The sequence below is a fragment of the Amblyraja radiata genome, chromosome 8 (assembly GCF_010909765.2).
Source record: "Amblyraja radiata isolate CabotCenter1 chromosome 8, sAmbRad1.1.pri, whole genome shotgun sequence".
NCBI lineage: Eukaryota > Metazoa > Chordata > Chondrichthyes > Rajiformes > Rajidae > Amblyraja > Amblyraja radiata.
In genome coordinates this window covers 49,225,059-49,245,478 of record NC_045963.1, presented here as the reverse complement: position 1 = coordinate 49,245,478, position 20,420 = coordinate 49,225,059, and the positions used below count along the sequence as shown (strand labels likewise).

Genomic DNA, 20,420 nt, shown 5'->3' with positions numbered 1-20,420 from the left:
ATCAAATTCATGGGCTCATAAAAGCGTTCTGTGATCCATCTTGTGTTCTGCTCAAATATTCAATGAAGCATTAGTAAAAGTGATGGACTGGAGCAAATCTGTCCCCCTGCCTGCTGCTGATACAATATTGATAAGATATCTGGATACCGTCCAACTCTAAACAGTTTTGCAATATAAGTGGTGCATCAATTGCTTGATTGCTTGGTACAGCCTGTCGAACCAAGTAATTATGCAACCAAACTTACTGGTATCTTACATCATCTTACTTCATCTGAGTGTAACAATTACTGTAACCTAGGAACTCCTTTCAACTCATCATTAAATAATTCTTAATATTATTTGATTATTTGAAGGACAGAGTAATCATTAGATAATCAGAGTGAACTAACAAGGACAAATTCTAAGAGTTAAAATATTTTCTAGTGAACCTATCACACCATGGGGATATGGGGAGAAGGCAGGAATGGGGTACTGATTGGGGATGATCAGCCATGATCACATGGAATGGCGGTGCTGCCTCAAAGGGCCAAATGGCCTACTCCTGCACCTATTGTCTCTTGTCTATTGACCATCATTCTTCACCCATTACACAAATTTGCTATTCAAATTGTAATAGGAACAGCATTCTGACATTCCCAATATGAATGGAGCAGAATAGTTTTATTCTGCCAATATATTGCTTGTAAGTCAATAAGTCATCCCATGCAGTAGAGAGCATAGAACATGAAAGAGTACAGCACAAGAACAGGCTCTTCAGCCCACAATGTCTGTGCCAAATCATGCCAAGACCATCACTTATCTGCCTGCACATATTCCACATCCCTAGATTCCCAGTACCTGTATATCCATAATCTTATCTAAAAGCCTCTTAAATACCACTATCATATCTGCCTCAACCACCATCCCAGACAGCGCGTTCCAGGCACTCACCACCCTCTGTGTAAAAGAAAACTTGCCCCGTACATCTCCTTTAAACGTTGCCCCTCTTACCTTAAAGCTAAGCTTTTAGTATTTGATATTTCCATCCTTGGGGGGAAAAAGGTTCTTACTGTCTATCCTATCTATGCCTCTCGTCATTTTATATGCTTCCATCATGTCTCCCTGCAACTTCCGATGTTCCAGAGAAAACAATCCAAGTCTATCCAACCTGTCCCAGTAGTTAAACCCCCCTAATCAAGGCATCATTCTGGTAAACCTCCTCAACATTCTTTCCAAAGTCTCCACATCTTTCCTGTAATGGGGCGATCAGAAATGCATGCAATACTCAAAATGCGGCCTATCCAAAGCCCAAAAAGATGCATCATGACTTCCCAAGTCTCATACCCAATGCCCCAACCTATGAAAGCACTTTGACCCCAAGACCCCTCTGTACATCAGTGCTGTTAAAGGTTTCTATTATTGTATATGTTCCCTTTATATTTCACCTCCCACAGTACAACACCTCGCACTTGCTTGGATTAAAAGGCATCTGTCATTTCTCTGCCCATTTCTATAGCTGATCTGCATCCCGCTGTGCACTTTGACAGGCTTTGTTAGAGTCCGCAACCCCAGCAATCTTGGTGTCATCTGCAAATTTACTAACCAACCCATCTACGTTTACATCCAAGTCATTTATATCACATTCAATATCTGATAACTTGCAGGCATTGTAAAGATGTCTGAATTAATAACCATATATTGAGAGTATTCCGATAATCTTGCAAATCTTTCACAACTCCATTCACGCTTCTCCTTTCACAACTATGAGATGATGTGTAGGCGAACTGAATACTTAAAACATTCAGAAATATGTAGGACAGGACATCTAAGCCAATGTTTTCATATTCCCATTACTTAACATTAGCATGGCATTAGCAAACTTAAAGTAAACGGTGCATGGTGTTCTAATACAGATGGTAACTGATTTACATAGATTGGTCTTTACCCTGTGGGTGCTTGCACTTATTGCATTCAGCTTTAGTGTGTCGTGTAGCACATTGTTCTGGTCAGTCATATATAGCACCCTGTTCTGGAATATCAGTGTTTTTGACATATTGGGGGCATGTTTCACACTTAGTGGTTTCCAAGCAGCAGTTGATATTTGTGTCTGTGTGTGTGTGTGTGTATGTGTGTGTGTGTATTTGGGAACAGCAAAGAATCCTTGATATGCGGCGGCTGTTTCTGACAAGCCTCAATAAATACCTCCATTATCTCTTCCCAGATCTTTCTGGAAAAGACTCATTCCCAAAAGATAAAGGCGATAGGCTCTTTTCCAGTGCAGCCATTACAAGATGCTGTTTTTTTTGCAGACTGCAGACTAATTAATTGATATCTAAGGTGTTTTTGTGGATAAAGTGTTCTGTTGGACGGCTGGCACAGCCATGGCTCTACAATACCAGGGCAATAGAAAGTATCTCAGCGCAAGGTGGCACTTGGTGTTTGTGTACCTGTAGAAAATGCATAGCTTCACGTACAAGAGCCACTATAAGGATGATGGACACATTGAGTCAATTTTCGCCCTTTTTCTGTAGATTTATACACTGACGTTCCACAGATTCACTCAATTCTTTGATCTTCAGATAATGGAAACTGCCATGCAAGGATCCTTGGACCAGCTGCAAATAAAGTGTCCTTGCTTTTACTCCTGCTGACCAGATGTGTATTAATCTGTGGACTGTCAATGAGTCTGAAAGCAGTGACTTTGTCCAGATATAGAAAGGCTTTGACTTGAGGATCTCCACATTCTGGAATCATCACCCCCCCTCCTCTCCCCTTATTCCCATGTCCTTCCCAATGGACTTGACAAAGGGATCTATACAGTTAACAAGACCAAGGAGAGGGCATTTTGCCTAATTTTGGATTTGATTTGGAAGCTTTGCTGAAGCAAAGCAAGAATTTCATTGTCCTATCAGAGACACATGACAATAAACTCACTTGAACTTGAAGCTTTTTGATTAGGACCGTGCTACAGAAGTTTTTGTAAATTACTCAAAACTATTTATAGATTTCCTCCCTAAAACCCATTTTGGAGACCCGCATCATTATGCATGTGGAATTTTGTCAAAGGCGTTCTCCTGGTCTAAGCTGACTATGTAGGTGTCCACCCTCTCTCCTGTGTGCAGGTGGACCCTGAGCAGCGGTAGCCTGTGAAAGGTTTTCCTCACAGGTGCAGCGCATGTGTGGTCTGGGTGAATCACCTGGCCAATCACCATCAGCCTTCACTCTACTGGTGATGATGATGCACAGCACCTGCAGTGCACATTTAATAGTGAGATTGGTCGACAATATCTTAATTCCTCCTCCCCCTTCAATTGTAGATGCAAGTGGATGATGGATTTTGAAAGTTGCCAACAGGATTAGGAGTCTTGTACGTTTTCAACGGGTCCATTAAAGACAGAAGTATTTATAAAAACAGCTGTCCTTCCAATGGTGTTGGGAGAGGGGCAGGTGCAAGACCTGGCGATCTGTCTTCCAAGTCTCATTTACATAACATCAGTAATTTGCTGTAGAATCACCAAGCCTCCTTAAATAGCCTTGGTGATTCTCCAGTGATAGCCGTCTCACATAAATAATGTTGATAATCCTACACCGATGGACAGCCACGTTGGAATAATGGTGATTCTCCACTGTTGGGCAATATTAACGGCCATCTCACTGAATGCAGAGAAGGCAGGAGGAGGAAAACTCCTGCTGTGTCCACCTAAGCCTGGACCAGGGCAGGACGGGAGGAAACTTTTGAAGAGGAAATGAAAGGATCTGTACCAGAAGGCAAGATATTTTTGCAGCTTAGTGGGGGTGTTAAAATGTTTCCTCATCGGTAGCAGTGGATAGGTCACTTCATCCAATAACCATTGGGACTTGATAGTCATAACTAGGTCCTATGTCCGTTGATTATCCACCCAATCATAAGTTTTAATTCTTTCACTGTTTTTGCCCCTCACTTTTATAAAATTAACCCTAATCATCCGAAGAAGGTATTGCCACTCTGAAATGGAGGACTACAGATGAGCAGAATATTTATCTGATCAGGATTGGGACTGCTGGTACAGGGGTCTGCAGATGGTGAGTTTGGGAACTCTGGAACCAGACTGAGCTGCAGACAGTCAACAGGAAATAATGTGAGATGTGGACTTCCGGCTTTTCTCTGTGTTAACATTGTGCTAATTGATGGTTTAAGGTTGGCTGGGGAGATTTGATCATATAATCCAAACTGAGAGTTTAAATTACAACATTGAGGTTAAAACAGAGGGGCATAGGATCTGTTTCATGTAAAGGGCCTGTCCCACCAGCATGCGGCTAGCGCGACCTAACGTGGTCGCTTGAGCCGTACGGCCTCGCGGGGCATGTCCCACTTCGATCGCCGGAACCTTATGGAGTTGTGCGGGGCTAATCCCGACATCGCGCGGGGCTCCGAAAAACTGACACTGTCTAAAATTTCCGCGCGACAACGGCCTGTCGGCCCGCAGCCGCATTGAAGCCGTACGCAGCGCCTCGACGGGCGTGCGCCGCGTCTCGATGCCGTACGCAGCGTCTTGACGGCGTAAGCCTAGCGGGTGGTGTTGCGCTATGACGTCACCGCCCGGCATGCAGTTGCGTGATGACGTAACAGCCCGACGCCGTGCGACGTCCAAATTCAGTCGGCCCGCCTCCTGCCCAGCTGATTGGTGAGTATGATGTCGGGACCAGCCCCGCACAACTCCAGACGGCTCCGTGGTTGGAAGTGGGACCAGGCCCCGCGAGGCCGTACTCCTCAAGCCACCACTGTTTGGTCGCGCTAGACGCATGCAATCGCATGCTGGTGGGACGGGCCCTTAAGGGTGGTGACTTCCTGGAATTCTCTGTCCCAGAGACCTTTAAAGCAAGATCATCAGAGCGATTTAATGATGAAGTAAATGCATGTTTGAAAGGTCAGGGAATTGAGAGCTTTGGGGAACTGACACTGAAGAATAGATGAGGAGCAGATCAGCCATGATCATATTGAACGGCAGGACAGGTTTGGGCCGAGTGGCCTATTCCTGCTCCTATTTTGTTCTTGTGTTCAGTGAAGTGACATAGGAGTGCGGGATTGGTGGTGGAGTATGAGGCTAGAATTTGTTTCTCCGGGCCTTATCCTGAAACAATTGTACACAATATTTAGATTGGACCTGTCACAAGGAAGTCCCATCTATCCTGGCCCAAAGCATCAATTATTGCTGCCCTCTTTCTCGAGCCAAGACACAGATCATTGCTGAGGTAGTTTCATGTATTCTGGCTCCTTCCCAGCACCTGGTGCTGCTGATACTAAACAGGATTGAATACATTAAATCATTGAATGCACAGTGCTGGGACCTCCCAGGCTACTGATTCCAACACCAATAGCAGGAATCACTGTCATGCCTTGTTTGTAATTTCCTGCCAGTTTATTTAAAAAATCTTTTATTTGTGATTTTATCCTGGCATTGTTCCGTTTTCTTGAAAATAAATTACAAACCGCTTTTGCCATTTTTCAGAAGATTATGGTTATAATGTGCCCACAGTGGCTTAGTAGGTGACACAGCTGGAAGAGCCAGTGTTTGAGACTCGGGTTCAACCCTGGTCTCAGGTGCTATCAATTCTCCCTGTGATCACGTAGGTTTCCTCAAGGTCCTCTCATTTTCTCTCACATTCCAAAGATGTGTAGATTGGGAGGTTAACTGGCCGTGCTTTGTGTGTATGTGAGCAGTATAATCTGGGGGGAGATAAGAAAGTGGTGAAAATGAAAATAAATGGGATGAATAAAGGATCAATGCAAATGTGTGCTCGATAGTCAGCACGTTCTCGGAGGGGCGGAAGGGCCTATTTCTGCACTGCATGTCTTTATGATTCTAGATCCTACTACTGCTGTAGGTAGAGAAATAATAGTTTCATTTTACCAGATACAGTTTTGGGGAGAAAATAATTAGTATTTCGATTGTGCCTGCACTATCACACTGCTTTACAGCAGTAAGTATATCTGAAATATCTCTAATATGGAATACCACATGGTAGGTCCAATGTCCCGTTAACATCAATGACCAACAGAAGGGTCTGTGTCGAGAGCAGATGATTAAAGGTATTGTAGCTATTCAGAGATACCACCAACCCCATTCAGGTGTGTTAGAACTTTTCCATGACTGTTTTGGTCATTTGCACCCTGCTGGGGTGAAAGCATCGGAGCTCCGGATGGCTACTGGCCTGACCCAGTCTGAGAAAGTAGGAATGTTGGCAGGTTAGTGGTGGGGAAGGATTGCTACTTGGGAGTTGGGGGGAAGAAACAGCGTTTCCAATGCTGGAAACAACAATGCCAGGATGGGAAGGTTGGTGCTGAGCAACTTGAGGAGGAGGAGGAGGAGGAGGAGGAGCAGGAAGTGTATCTCATAGACATGCTTGAAGAAGGCATGAGGGGAACTTATAAGAAGATAGCAGATTAGGAGCTCTCAGTTAAAACCTAGGCATTGCACCCCGTATTCTGCTTGGATAATTTACAACCCAATGGTCTGGACATTGAATCTTCCTATTTTAATTAACTAATCCACAACAGCCTACTTCCAAGAACACCCCCTTTCTTCCCCCTCCCCACCCCCCGGCAGGTAAAGGTTAACGTACACAACCAGGAAAAGGAGGTGAATCCATCAATAACCAACACATGCGAGTAAATTAGATTTAGTGTAGGTAGGTACATTGAGCAGCAAGGATATGATGGCTGAAGTTCCTTTCTACCTGCTGAACGACTGATTCTACAATCGGTTTGTGCGTGATCTTGTTCAATGGTGGAGCAGACTCAAAAGGCTGTCTTGCACATCTGCTCAAACTTGTTATATTCTTACAGGTGGATGGCCTCCATTTTGCTGCAATAAAGATGTTTATGAGCTTTTTGCTGGAAGTGAAAGTGGAGTGAACAGGGGGAGAGGGTTTATGAAGAAAGTTTGCAGTGGAGAAATGAAACTGCAGTGGTCCCAATTTTCACTTCCAGCAAGATCGTGGGACAGGACGTCATGATGCACCTTGCAGTCTTTAAAACAGTATTGGCTACAGGCTTTTTATAAATACCTATTTAAATGGCATTAAATATTCCTGGAACTGTTTCTAAAGATAAGAATATTTTGGTACCCTGGACATCACTCCATATTTAAAGAATTCATCTGCAAATTCCTGTGAGGCAATGTTCAATTAAATCTGATAGGAGCCTGGAAGAGATTCTGATGCATCGTCTGAAACGCAGCCAAACTACCAATGGAATTTAATTAGGTCTCTTACACAGTATTTGTTAAACTACAGAATTATTCTAGTGCTGAAACAGCCATTCAGCCCATCAGGATTGTACTCTTTATAACACAATCCTATCAGCTTCATTCCCTATGTCATTCCTGTGTCATGGCTGGTATCCTACAAATTTTCCCTCATGCTTTCCCTCATCATTTTGAATTTGTGATCTCAGGTCCATGAACCAACCCTCTGTATTGGGAACAACTATTTTAAAGTAATCTCATTGAGCTACTGAGTTAGATTAAGAGGATATGATTAGCCTGATGAATCTAGAGCTGCAGGGCACGTCAGCCATTTAAAACTGAGATGAGAATTTTTTTGGTCAGAGGCTGTGAGCAATTGGAATTCCTTCTCCCAAGGGGTTGAGATACTCTGTCACTAAATGCACTTGAAACTAAGAGCAATGGAGAGGGGATCAGGTTATGAGGTTAGAAAACCATGATATGTAACAGCAGAGCAGGCTGCAAGATCAGTGGACTTGTGTTATTTCTTATGTTCTGCAAGCACTGGGTCTGAGGGTGAGTGAGACTTTAAACGTAACAACTTTTAGAGTACAAATGTGATATGTGTGCAATGTGGGAGATTGTTGAGTGAGGTGCACCTTGGCACCTGCTGCCCTTCCTTTGAGCATGTCCCACTTCTGGTGTACACTTTCAATATTAGGTGCCTTCACACTAATGCTGGAGCACAAGTGATTGAACGATCCTTCCTTTATCCAGTGCAGATGCTTGACCTATGTGATCTTTAACTCACATTTGCCCCAGCAATAGACAATTCAAAGAACTAATCACAATGTTGACCTGAGAATGGTCAGGGAAAGGAAGGCTTGCATTTAAATCAATATCAAAAGTCATTCCAAACTATTTCTGAAGTGGAACAGCAATTGTTGATGACTTGTTAATCTATTTGTCTGAGGCTGGTTGAAGCATTAGTATTGGCCTGCTGCCAACCTCATAACCCGATTCCCAGTTAATTCCCCAGCTCTTCTAATATCTTCAAGGATATTTTACATCCACTCAGGAGGGCAAATGATTTCAGTTTAATATCTCATCTTACAAAACTCTGATAGCATAGCTCTCCTTCAGTACTGAAGTCTAGATTTGCGTAGAGTCTTACAGCATACATAGAAGAACACTCCCTTCAACCAAAACGTATGCCCACTGTTGTGCCATACAAGTCCTATATCCTGTTTTAGGTCCATGGGCTTCGATGCTTTGTGAGTTCAAGTGCTGTCTAGATGCTTCTTCAATGCTGTAAGAGTATCTTCCTCTATCACTCTACCTGCACTCTGCAAGAAAAAAGTTCACTCTCGGATCCCTTCTATTTATCCTACCTCTCATCTAACATATACTCGTTTGGCTTAGACTCACCCAGCATGGGAAATATATTCTTATTATCTCATTCTCTGGAAAGCGACCTGAATCCTAAAGCTTCTGACTCAGGGGCATGAATACCCTTCATTGAACCATGGCTAATGCCTAGGTATAATTTTTGATGAAGGTGCCGGAGGAGTGAGGTACAGGGAGTGGGTTAAAATATGCTTTCCTGGGGTGCTTTAAGTTATCTGAGGGCCATTTTTTTAAAATGTTCACGGCAGCTGAATGTTGTAATCACAAAGGCATTGAGCCACAGCCTATTTCTTTGAGATCAAGATTTGTTTATAAGGCAGCACACTTAAACTATTTACATGCTGAATCTGTAAATTGTTGGCAACTACTAAATATTTCAGACTGTCCATGCCAATGTAATGCTGCAAAGTAGACAGATCATGTCCAATAGGTTCACAATATGAACATACACATAGATACAAACACAAATATGCTTTAAGGTGCACTACAGTTTATGAAACTGTTTGAAGAAAATGATTTAAAAATATATATACTATGTTTTATATTGAGGTATTACAGGGACTTCAGAAACCTACCCCAGGCTGTAGCTGTGTTGGACTGGTGCCAGGTTAAAACTGCTAATTGTATACTTTAATTTTGAAAAGTTATGTTTCTTTAAACTGCTACAAAATTGTTCCGTCAAAGAGCAGTTTAAATGATAGATGAGTGTTGGCTGCCAACTTCATTACTCATTCCAATCAGCTGCAAACTCAGGCAAAGTTTGTTTTTATTTCCACCAAATCTCGACCATTTGAAGGATTAAATGTTTATTACATTAGAGGAGCAAAGGGTATGGAGTTTTCAACGTCATAATACAGGATGATGAATAATATTTCAACTGTTCTTTGACATTGTAAATGAGATTCAGATGATTTCTTCAAAACATTTGCTGTTCCATTTTTATCAAGGCTATTAAGATGCAGGAACATTCTAGAAATTAATTTCCTACCAAGTTTAATTGTCTGATCATATACTGTTTCATATCCCTCATAATATTCAAATTGCAATTTAGTTACCTTAAGGCATTTATCTGGATGTTGAGCTACTGTTTAAGATGGCACACCATTCTAGAGACCTAGGATCAATCCTGACGCCGGGTGCTGTCTGTGTGGCATGTCTACATTCTTCCTGTGACCATATGGGTTTCCTCCAGATGCTGCTGTTTACCCATATCCCAAAGAAATGCGAGCAGATAGGTTAAATGACCATTGTAAATTGCTCTTAATATGGATGGGAGTGGTACAATTTGGGAGAGGGGAGTTGATGAGAATTATGGGGAAGATAAACACATGGGATTAATTCAATATTTAATATTCATTGGTATGAATGGTTGGTTGATGATCGACTCACACTCAATGGAATGATGGGTCTGTTTTTGTGTCGTATTTCTGACTTCAAATTTGGTGAATTCATTGCTGCAATATTTCATGGAACATGCTACAAATTACAGAGTAGAATTGGAATCCCCAATGTTTTTGTTAATTTAGCATGAAATTGGCACATTCCTGCTCCTGTTACACTTCTGATCCAAAATTTCTAAGAACCATACATCTCAATTATGCAAATTCTCAAACACAAAGTTGCTTCACACACTGCTGAATGTTTGAATGATAGAAGCGTCGTCGGATGGAATGTAATCCCAACAGGTGCAAGGGATGCATTTTGGAATTACATATGCAGTAAATAGTAGGACACTAAGGGATGTTGATGAGCATAGGGACCTTAAAGTTCAAGTACATAGATTTCCTGAAAGTGGCAATACAGGTACATAGTGAAGAAGGCATATGGAATTCTTGTGTTCATAGGTCAGGACATAGAGCACAAAAGGTATGTTGCAACCCTACGAACTACTGGTTAGGTCACTCTTGGAATATTGTGGGCAGTCCTGGTCGCTACACTCCTCCAGGATGGATGGGGTTGGACTGGATAGAGTGCAAAGGAGATTCAGCAGGATGTTGCCTGGATTGGAGGACTTTTGTCAAGATGAGATTTTGGATGGGCTAGACTTCTTCTCCCTGGAGCAAAGGAGGCTGATGAGTGACACGATAGAGATACATAAAGTTAAACGAGACATAGTTAGGGTAGATAGAATTTGTTCCCTATGGTAGGGCTATCAAAAGCCAGACAGAAGAGAAGAATGAGTTTTAAAGGAGATTTGAGGGAACGTTTTTATAGAGAACTAGACCAAGTGCAGACCCGTTGGGTCTGTTTCCCCAACGGCGTTTTGCAGGGGGGGGGGGGAGGGGGGGCTGCGGCATCAAACTCATATTAACCAACCCCCAAACACACAGGGGGGTGGAGGGAGGGGGGATGTGAAGAGGGGAGGGAGGGGAGAGGAGGTGGAGGAAATGGGACAGATTTGGGAGGGAAAGGAGAGCGGGGTTGGGGGTGAGAGAGGGGGATGGGGAGATAGATGTGGTGGAGGGGGAGGATGGGGAGGTAGGGAAGGAGGGAGGGAGGGGGAGAGGGGTGGGGGAGAGAGGGGAAAGAGTGGAGAGGGAGGTGGAGAGGGGTAGGGGGAGTGATGGAAGAGGGACAGAGGGGTAGGAGGAAGGGGGGTGGCGTAGAGAGGGAAGGGGGGTGGGGGAGAGAGGGATGGGTGGGAGAGGGGTTTCGGAGAGGGAAACATAGAACCATTGAAATTAAGTGCAGGAGTAGGCCATTCGGCCCTTCGAGCCTGCACCACCATTCAATATGATCGTGGCTGATCATCCAACTCAGTATCCTGTACCTGCCTTCTCTCCATACCCCCTGATCCCTTTAGCCACAAGGACCACATCTAACTCCCTCTTAAATACAGCCAATGAACAGGCCTCAACTACCTTCTGTGCCAGTGAATTCCAGAGATTCACCACTCTCTGTGTTAAAAATGTTTTTCTCATCTCGGTCCTAAAAGATTTACCCCTTATCCTTAAACTGTGACCCCTTGTTCTGGACTTCCCCAACATCTGGAACAATCTTCCTGCATCTAGCCTGTCCAACCCCTTAAGAATTTTGTAAGTTTCTATAAGATACCCCCTCAATCTTTTAAATTCTAGCATGTACAAGCCGAGTCTATCCAGTCTTTCGTCATATGAAAGTCCTGACATCCCAGGAATCAGTCTGGTGAACCTTCTCTGTACTCCCTCTATGGCAACGATGTATTTGAACATTGGGCATTGTGACATCACACGATGGAACGTTCACCAGGGGCTGGGGCTGGTGCTGCTTCTATGGGTGAGAAGCCAGTTTAGTTGTGAAATATTGGGGGGGGGGGGGGGGTGGGTTAGGATTTGATTAAAAACGTGCACTTAAACACGACGACCAATGGCAAACCCGTTGGGTCTGATCCCCCAACGCATCCGTTCCCTACCCGTAGCCCCCACTGGGGGGGGGGTGGGGGGCGGGCGCCTCACACACACTAACCACCCCCACACACAGAGTTGGAAAAGTGCATAAAGACCGTTCCCTACCTGTAGCCCCCAGGGGAGATTTGGTCGTCGAAGTCGGGTCCCTGCCGTCTTAAAATATCGTATCTTGAAGTCGTCGAAGTCGGGTCCGTCTCGGCAACGCGTGGGGGGGGTGGTGGGGGGGTTAGCGGTGCGGCATCACACACACGAAGCTTCGACACACACAGAGCCTTAAAAGTGTAAATGCCCGACCTCTTTTCCGTTTTTCTCTAATTTAATTAAGATGTGCAGGTGGTGTTCTTATCGAGGTTCAGGGGTGAATGACGTAAATATTTTCACACAATATGGGAACATCTCATGTTGTCTTGAAGGCTCCTCGGCCCACATCTGACTCTCTGTACTGTCACTATGGCAACGATGTCTATGAGCACTGGGCATTGTGACATCACACGATGGAACGTTCACCATTGGCTGGGGCTCCTGCATAGGCATATGTAAATGAATCCATTCCGATTGGACATATGTGAAGATTGGGCATTGTGACATCACACGATGGAACGCTCAGCAGGGGCTGGGGCTGGTGAAGGTTCTGTGGGTGTGAAGCCAGTTTAGTTTTGAAATATTGGGGGGGGGGGGGGGTTAGGATTTGATTAAAAACGTACACTTAAACACGTCGAAATGTAATGAGGAACGGATACTTAGAAAGAAAAGAGAAATCTCTACCAAAATGGAAAAGATGTCGGCGATTCAGCGTTCCCCCTTATCCTTAAACTTTGACCCCTTGTTCTGGTCTTCCCCAACATCCGGAACAATCTTCCTGCATCTAGCCTGTCCAACCCCTTAAGAATTTTAAACGTCTCTATAAGATACCCCCTCAATCTTCTAAAATCTAGCGATTACAAGGCGAGTCTATCCAGTCTTTCTTCATATGAAAGTTCTGACATAACAGGAATCAGCCTGGTGAACCTTCTCTGTACTCCCTCTCTATGGCAACGATGTCTTTGAGCATTGGGCATTGTGACATCACACGATGGAACGTTCACCATTGGCTGGGGCTCCTGCATAGGCATATGTAAATGGATCCATTCCGATTGGACATATGTGAAGATTGGGCATTGTGACATCACACGATGGAACGTTCAGCAGGGGCTGGGGCTGGAGAAGGTTCTGTGGGTGTGAAGCCAGTTCAGTTTTGAAATATTGGGGGGGGGGGGGTGAAGGATTTGATTAAAAACGTGTACCTAAACACGACGGAATGTAATGAGGAGCGGATACGTAGAAAGAAAAGCGAAATCTCTTCCGAAATGGAAAAGACGCGGGCGGTCCTGCGTCCAGTTTCGGAGTTGCAGGGAATCAATGGAAGAAATGTGACAGCCGGACGGAGTTCCGTTTCGGAATTTTGGGCGAGAGTTTTATATATTATATGATGGTTGATACCTGCTAAAGAAAGTGGCGTAATTGGATGTTCCTGCATTGTAATAGCCTTGACAATTGCAACATTTAAGAGACATGGATGAAGTGGGCTCATTTCTGTATTGTACAACTCTATAACTATGAACTCATTCTCACAATCTTATTATGTAGAACTAATGATGCAAAAAATGTCTGATTACAATCTTTTTGAACAGAACAAAATTGAAGAAACTGCTTTATGTTTGCTTTCAACATACATAATTCCCAATCTACCAAGCATGAAGAATTCCTGCTTGAAGCATGAAAAGATCATGAGTCAGAAACCTCGCTCTAGCCCTTGCTGGAATACAAGGATCTGGTTGGGCACAGGCAATTGGTTATTACTTCTGAATTTGCCTGTGTCTCTACGGATATATTTTAAGTGGGAATCTTAGCACTGGATATATAATATTTAATGTTTATTCATGATGGGGAGGGGGCAGATAATCTAACTGCAACCCCCCAAAAAATGCAGGCTTACTGGGAATAAAAATAAAAAAGGTTTTGCACATTTCACAATCCTAAATTACAAGAGTACCTGTGATAACATGTCCTTACAACATTTAGAGTCCTATGTAGCAGTGAGAGCCATGCAGCAGGGAAACAGGCCCTTCACCCCAATTCGTCCAAGTGTACCAAGTTGCCTGTGCCTGATCCAATATCCCCCCAACCTTTCCTGTCCATGTATCTATCCAAGTGTCTTTTAAATATCACAATTGAACATGGCGGTGCAGTGGTAGAGTTGCTGCCTAACTGCGCCAGAGACCTGGGTTCGATCCTGACTACGGGCGGTGTCTGTATGGAGTTTGTACATTCTCCCAGTGACCCATGTGGGTTTTCTCCGAGATTTTCAGTTTCCGCCCACACTCCAAAGACGTACAGGTGTGTAGGTTAATTGGCTTGGTATAAATGTAAATTGTCCCTAGTGTGTGTGGGATAGTGTTAATAGTGTTAATAGTGCAGGGATTGCTGGTCATTACGGACTCGGTATGGTATAGGACCTGTTTCCACGCTGCATCTCTAAACTGAAGTATTGAATTGAATTGAATACCTTTATTGTCATTCAGACCTTACGGTCTGAACGAAATTTCATGCCTGCAGTCATACATACAATAAAAAACAACAATAAACACAAATTAACACCACCACAGTGTATCCTCCAAGCACCTCCTCACTGTGGTGGAGGCAAAAATCTTAGGGTTACTGTCTCTTCCCTCCTCTTCTCCTTCTGCGCTGAGGCGATTCCCCACCGGGCGATGGCACAAACAGTCCCGCGGCTCACCGAACCCCGCGAACGGGCCGGTTCAAACACCACGGCCCGGGGTGGTCGAAGCTGCCTCCCTCCAGTCCAGCGGACGCAGCCGCTGGCCCGTGGCTGAACCCAGGACTCAGGTCGCCGCCGCCAGAACGCCGTCCCAGCCACCGGAGCACCGTTCCAGCCCCGAGCCGGATCGCCCTCACGTGAGTGCCGCTCCTCCCTTGAGCTGGGCCACTCCGACGGGAGTGCCGTTCCTCCCTCGAGCTGGGCCACTCCGACGGGAGTGCCGTTCCACCTCGAGCTGGGCCACTCCGACGGGAGTGCCGTTCCTCCCTTGAGCTGGGCCACTCCGACGGGAGTGCCGTTCCACCCTCGGGCTGGGCCACTCCGACGGGAGTGCCGTTCCACCTCGGGCTGGGCCACTCCGACGGGAGTGCCGTTCCACCTCGGGCTGGGCCACTCCGACGGGAGTGCCGTTCCACCTCGGGCTGGGCCACTCCGACGGGAGTGCCGTTCCACCTCGAGCTGGGCCACTCCGACGGGAGTGCCGTTCCACCTCGAGCTGGGCCACTCCGACGGGAGCGTCACAGCCCCTCACGAGAGAGTCTCAGCCCCTCGTCAGGCCGCCCTCACGGGAGCGAGCCCAGGGCGAGTCCTGACAGGCTCTGCCTCCGGAGCCTCGAGGTCGCCAGCTCCACCATTAGGCCACAGCGCAGACGGAGGCAGAGAAGGGGGATAACGACAAAAAGTCGTATTCCCCCAAAGGGAGACAGCAAGCCCCGTTTCAACCCCCCACCCCCACCCACACATAAACACAGCTTAAAAACCAAAAACGTAACAACACAAAACAAAAAAAACAACACAAAAAAGTAAAGACAAACGGACTGCAGGCGAGCCGCAGCCGCAGCCGTTCCCAGCACCGCTATAACTTTCTGTGACAGCTCATTCCATATACGCAACTCCCTCTGTGTGAAAGAGTCTTTCAAGTCATGACCGTAACCCAATGCCAAGGTGGGACCCACATTGGTCAGCATAGTGAATTGTCAAGAGTGTTTTATTGTCATGTCCCAGATAGAACAATCATATTCTTACTTGCAGCAGCACAACAGAATATGTAAACAATTGTTTTCCTCTGAAGAATGGGCAGAACCAATGGGAATTGTGCTGTTGAAGATTCTTCCCTCCATCTTTGTCTTTCCCCTGTGGTGGTCAGTGAGCGAGACATGCAGTTTCTGAATGGCAGTGTCAAAAGCTGCTGTAAGATATCTGTGTGGATACCTCTCGAACATACCAAAATTGCCCGTTTGAATGAGGAGCTGCCTGAATTCTCAATCCAAATCTACAGCAAAATCGATGCATTTAATAGTGTGGTCGACATTCATTAAAACATAATGGAGCCTTGATTTGTTTTCTGATATTTGGACCGAATTGCTTCTTCAGCCAAGGGCTGGTAAAATTCATTCATCGTAATGCAACATACATGCACCATTGGATTCACTGATAATTAGATTCCCATGAAACATGAGCTGCACTTTAACCTGTGCATTAGATACTAAACATTTTTAATCAGTTATGAGTTACTATAAATTTATGATGTTAAGCCCAATTTCAAAGTTACTGATCAATGTGTTTATTATTCAACAAAATGTCTTCAGATACACAGATGTAAAGCCATAAATTATCACGTATGATTCAGTTTCAGATATAAAACGCACTGTCACTTATGGCATTTGAACTGGCAAAATATATTATTTGGCTGTGAATCCTGACAGAGCTTGTGTGCAGCAGAGGGGTACATATGGTTGTGTGAGTGGCATGTGGATGTGGGAATTTAACATAATCCTAAAAAAATACATAAAATATAACTCAACGGGTCAGGCAGCATCCCTGGAGAACATGGATAGGCATTGTTTCAACTGAAGATAGACACAAAAAGCTGGAGTAACTCAGCATGACAGGCAGCATCCCTGGAGAGAAGGAATGGGTGACGTTTTGGGTCGAGACCCTTCTTCAGGCCGGAACCCTTTCTTCGGGCAACCCTCTTCAGTTAATTCACACATTCCACGTAGGGTGGCTTTCACTGCTGCTAATTCCATTTTGATTTTGGTGCAATATGGGAATTTTATAGACACAGGGAGGATGATCCTGATAACAGGGAGTCACAACCTCAAGATACAGGGCATGCCATTTAGAATCAAGATACAGTAAGCGTTAAATGTATTCACCCAGCTAAGAACGTTAGATTGGGAAGTGACCTGTTAAATAGGAATGTAGACAAAAATGCTGGAGAAACTCAGCAGGTGAGGCAGCATCTATGGAGCGAAGGAAATAGGCAACGTTTCGAGTCGAAACCCTTCTTCAGAATTTTGACTTGGTGAATTAATTATGCATTGACAATACTGGATTGGAATCTGATTTATTAACCAAAAGCATCGCATTGATGAATGATAATAACTGAACAGTTGGGAAGGATATAATTATAAACCTATATTGATTGTGGAATTAGTAAATACTGGGTTCTGTATTTGTAAATGTGGTGATTAACCAAGACTTCTTTTGTGCTATTTCACAGGTTCCTCTGACTGGGTTGGGGATGACTATGTGGAAAACACAGGGGTGAGCCTGGTCATTGAACACAAACGGAGCAGATGGCTAAAGGACACGGCATCAGTTCACCAGGAACTACAAGCAGTGTTTGAGAGAGACTGGAATTCCAAATATGCCCGAAGCTTAGAAATAAATACCTTTTTAGAGTGCTTGAACCATAGGAAATATCGACGCAACACACCTTAATTTAGCCTGGAGAAAATAAAGCCTGTTTACTTGAAGTAGGGGCAGTAGAGTAGCAGGTGTACAGGAGATAGACGGGGGGGAAACAGGAGTACAGGATTTTGTGACTTAAGAATTGGGTTCAGTCGAAGCATTTTATCAAATCTACTAGATTACATGAAGCAACTAAGGACAATGATAATTCAGCAGGCTTCGAATGTTGATGGTTCCACACTCACATTTCCTGGATATAATCCCTATTAATACTCTAACATGCTTTTAAGTGACTTTGTTAGGTTCAACACAGTATTGAATAAATATTCTAGTGATCACTGTAAGTTTAAAGGGTGCCAGGAACTGTTGCCCCATGAGCTTCAGGAGACCTCCACCTGTGAAGGAAACTTCACCTGTGAGCCTGATGCCAAATTATCGGGATTTCTGAATAGTTGGATAGTGGATTATCGGAGCTTTACTGTAATGATATAAATGTAGATTTTCCATGGTCGTACAATAGTCCCAATAACCTCTCCATGTATCCAGAGAGCAGTGACTTATCTGCATGGGTTAGAAATTGTATACATTTAGAGAGTTGAAACTTTATTGAACAATTGACATAAGGCATTGCGGTTTTTATAACTGAGCACTTGTTTTCATCAGATTTAAATGGTGTAATTAACATTACACACTATTACCAAAGATCCTATAGCAAGCAAGATAGACCGCTCCTGCTAAATGCAATGGGCTGACGTGTAGTACGCAACGGAGCGGAACGTGGGCCTTTTTTTCATCCATTACAGTAACCCGACCCGACTCGCAGTGTAATCAATGTTGCGGGGGAACAGTTTGTGTTAATAAATTATAATTCTGAAAATGAGGAGAAGATTTTTCCCAAATAACTTTTATTTTTACGAGGATATTTCCGTAACTGGCTTCCGTCTCCGCACTGGTATCCTATGGGATCTTTGGTGTGGAGACGGAAGCCGGTTACGGAAATGGGGCCGAAAATTACCCATGAATCTGCCCATGACCGTACTACGTCTTTTTCGTCGAATGATCTATCTTGCTTGCTATAGGATCTTTGCTATTACAACCCAAATGGAGCTGATTTAAAGCTCTCTGGATTTAATTTATTTGTGAATTGTCTCTCTGTGTAGACAGATACCCATCTACTTTTTTTCTCTCTGTTTTCTATACTGACATGTCTGGTTGTGATGTAATATTTGCAGCTGATACTCCTGCAGTGGGCTGGCTATAAAGTAGAATAATGTCCCAAATACTAGGCATCATTACAGGTTAAAACTTCCAGTTACAACCCAAGCTAAACATCACTTCAGTAAAATACCTCCAAATAGTATAGCAGCCCAACACAACATCAACCCATTTCATAATGCATTCAAGCTTCATCCTTCTATTAAGCACAAGAGATATGAAGATTATTCTGCATCTCGACCCACTCCTCACAGCAGAAAGGACAGCTCCCAGTATTTAGATCTAAGATCTAAGATCTAAATCCTCCATCTGCCCCAAACTCTCCCCACCCCACCACTCTCTGCCGAATGGTGTCCATGCAGTTGGCACATATCACCAATCACTGCTTCCTCTTCTCCCCTGTACTTCAATAAAGGCAAATTAAGGCGGTGAGTAGACTGTATTTTTCCAACAACCAGAGCACAATTGAAATAACAGCCAACAATGCAGCTTTGTTGAAATTAGGATCCAATTAAATTGTGTAAGGTCTCCTTCCCTGTCATACGTAGGTGAATTCTGAGTTCATGATCATGATCAACTGATGTTATATAAGTTGGCCCCAAGTTTCATATAAATATAGTCAAGGCTGAGAGATGTTCAGTAGAATCAGGCCGGAAACCCTCTTCAGTTAATTCACACATTCCACGTAGGGTGGCTTTCACTGCTGCTAATTCCATTTTGATGAGCTGAGGACAAGTTCCGATGAACCCTAACCTTGTTGAATGATAGTGGAGGCTTAAGGACCAGAGTGACCTGCTCCTGCTCCTAATTCTGATGAAGACACAAGAGACTTCAGATGCTGTGGTATGGACCAAAAGACAAACTGCTTGAGGAACTCAGCTTTTCAAGCAGCATCTGGAATAGTCAACATTTTGGTTGAGATCTTGCATCAGGACTCACATTCTATCGTTTGCCTCCACGGATGCTGTTGGACCTTCTGAATTCTTCCAGCAGTTTGTGTTTTGCTACTATGGGTTGCATTAACCCTCATTGAAACTCCAATGTGACTCATGAGCCACAATTGTGGCTGCAACCAACTGATGATTAAAAAATAGTATTGGACATTATTTTTGCTGGATGCAAACTGCATATGGCTTGAATTTCTTGGTTTTTATTAATAGTTCTGTTTGGGGGGTTTAGTTTTTAATAAAGTGGAAAATCTGGGATATCAAAATAATTTTTAGCCAGATGCATCAATTTTCAGTTTGAATTGTAAATCACTACAAAATTACTAATGATAATAACTAATATCAAACTCTTCATGCCTGTCCATGTATTTACTAAACATTTGGTTTTCTCACTTTGGTAATCTCCCATCACATTGACCACCAGTATATTCCATTTAATGAGCATAAACAAGTATATATTCATTGGCCAGTAGTCCATACATTAAAAGGCACATTGTTAAAAGCAAAATGCATGGCCGATGTTGCAAATTATATTGCCAATATAGAGTTATATTACTGTAAACAAAAATAAAAATTGATATTTTTAAGTTTGTTTTGTGGGTTGTTTTTTTGGTTATTGTTAAAAAACCAAAAGATTCAAGCCCGTAGCATCTAAATATTCATGTGAAAAATCATCTTTTGAACATTCCATACTCTTCTGGCTCGAGTTCCAGTTTTTAATATTTTAGAAACAGCTATTTATCAGGCTGCCATCAAGGCGGGAACA

At 43.8% G+C, this 20,420-nt stretch overlaps 1 protein-coding gene across 1 annotated transcript in view; it reads left to right on the top strand.

Annotated features, from left to right (window-relative positions):
- Window positions 1-18,278, top strand: part of pld5 (phospholipase D family member 5) — a 77,377-nt gene extending 59,099 nt beyond the window's left edge. Inside the window, exon 10 of the mRNA XM_033025842.1 lies at window positions 17,302-18,278. Coding sequence (XP_032881733.1) covers window positions 17,302-17,522 — 221 coding nt within the window. The 3' untranslated portion in view covers window positions 17,523-18,278. The remainder of the gene's footprint in view (window positions 1-17,301) is intronic.
- Window positions 18,279-20,420: the final 2,142 nt, after the last annotated feature.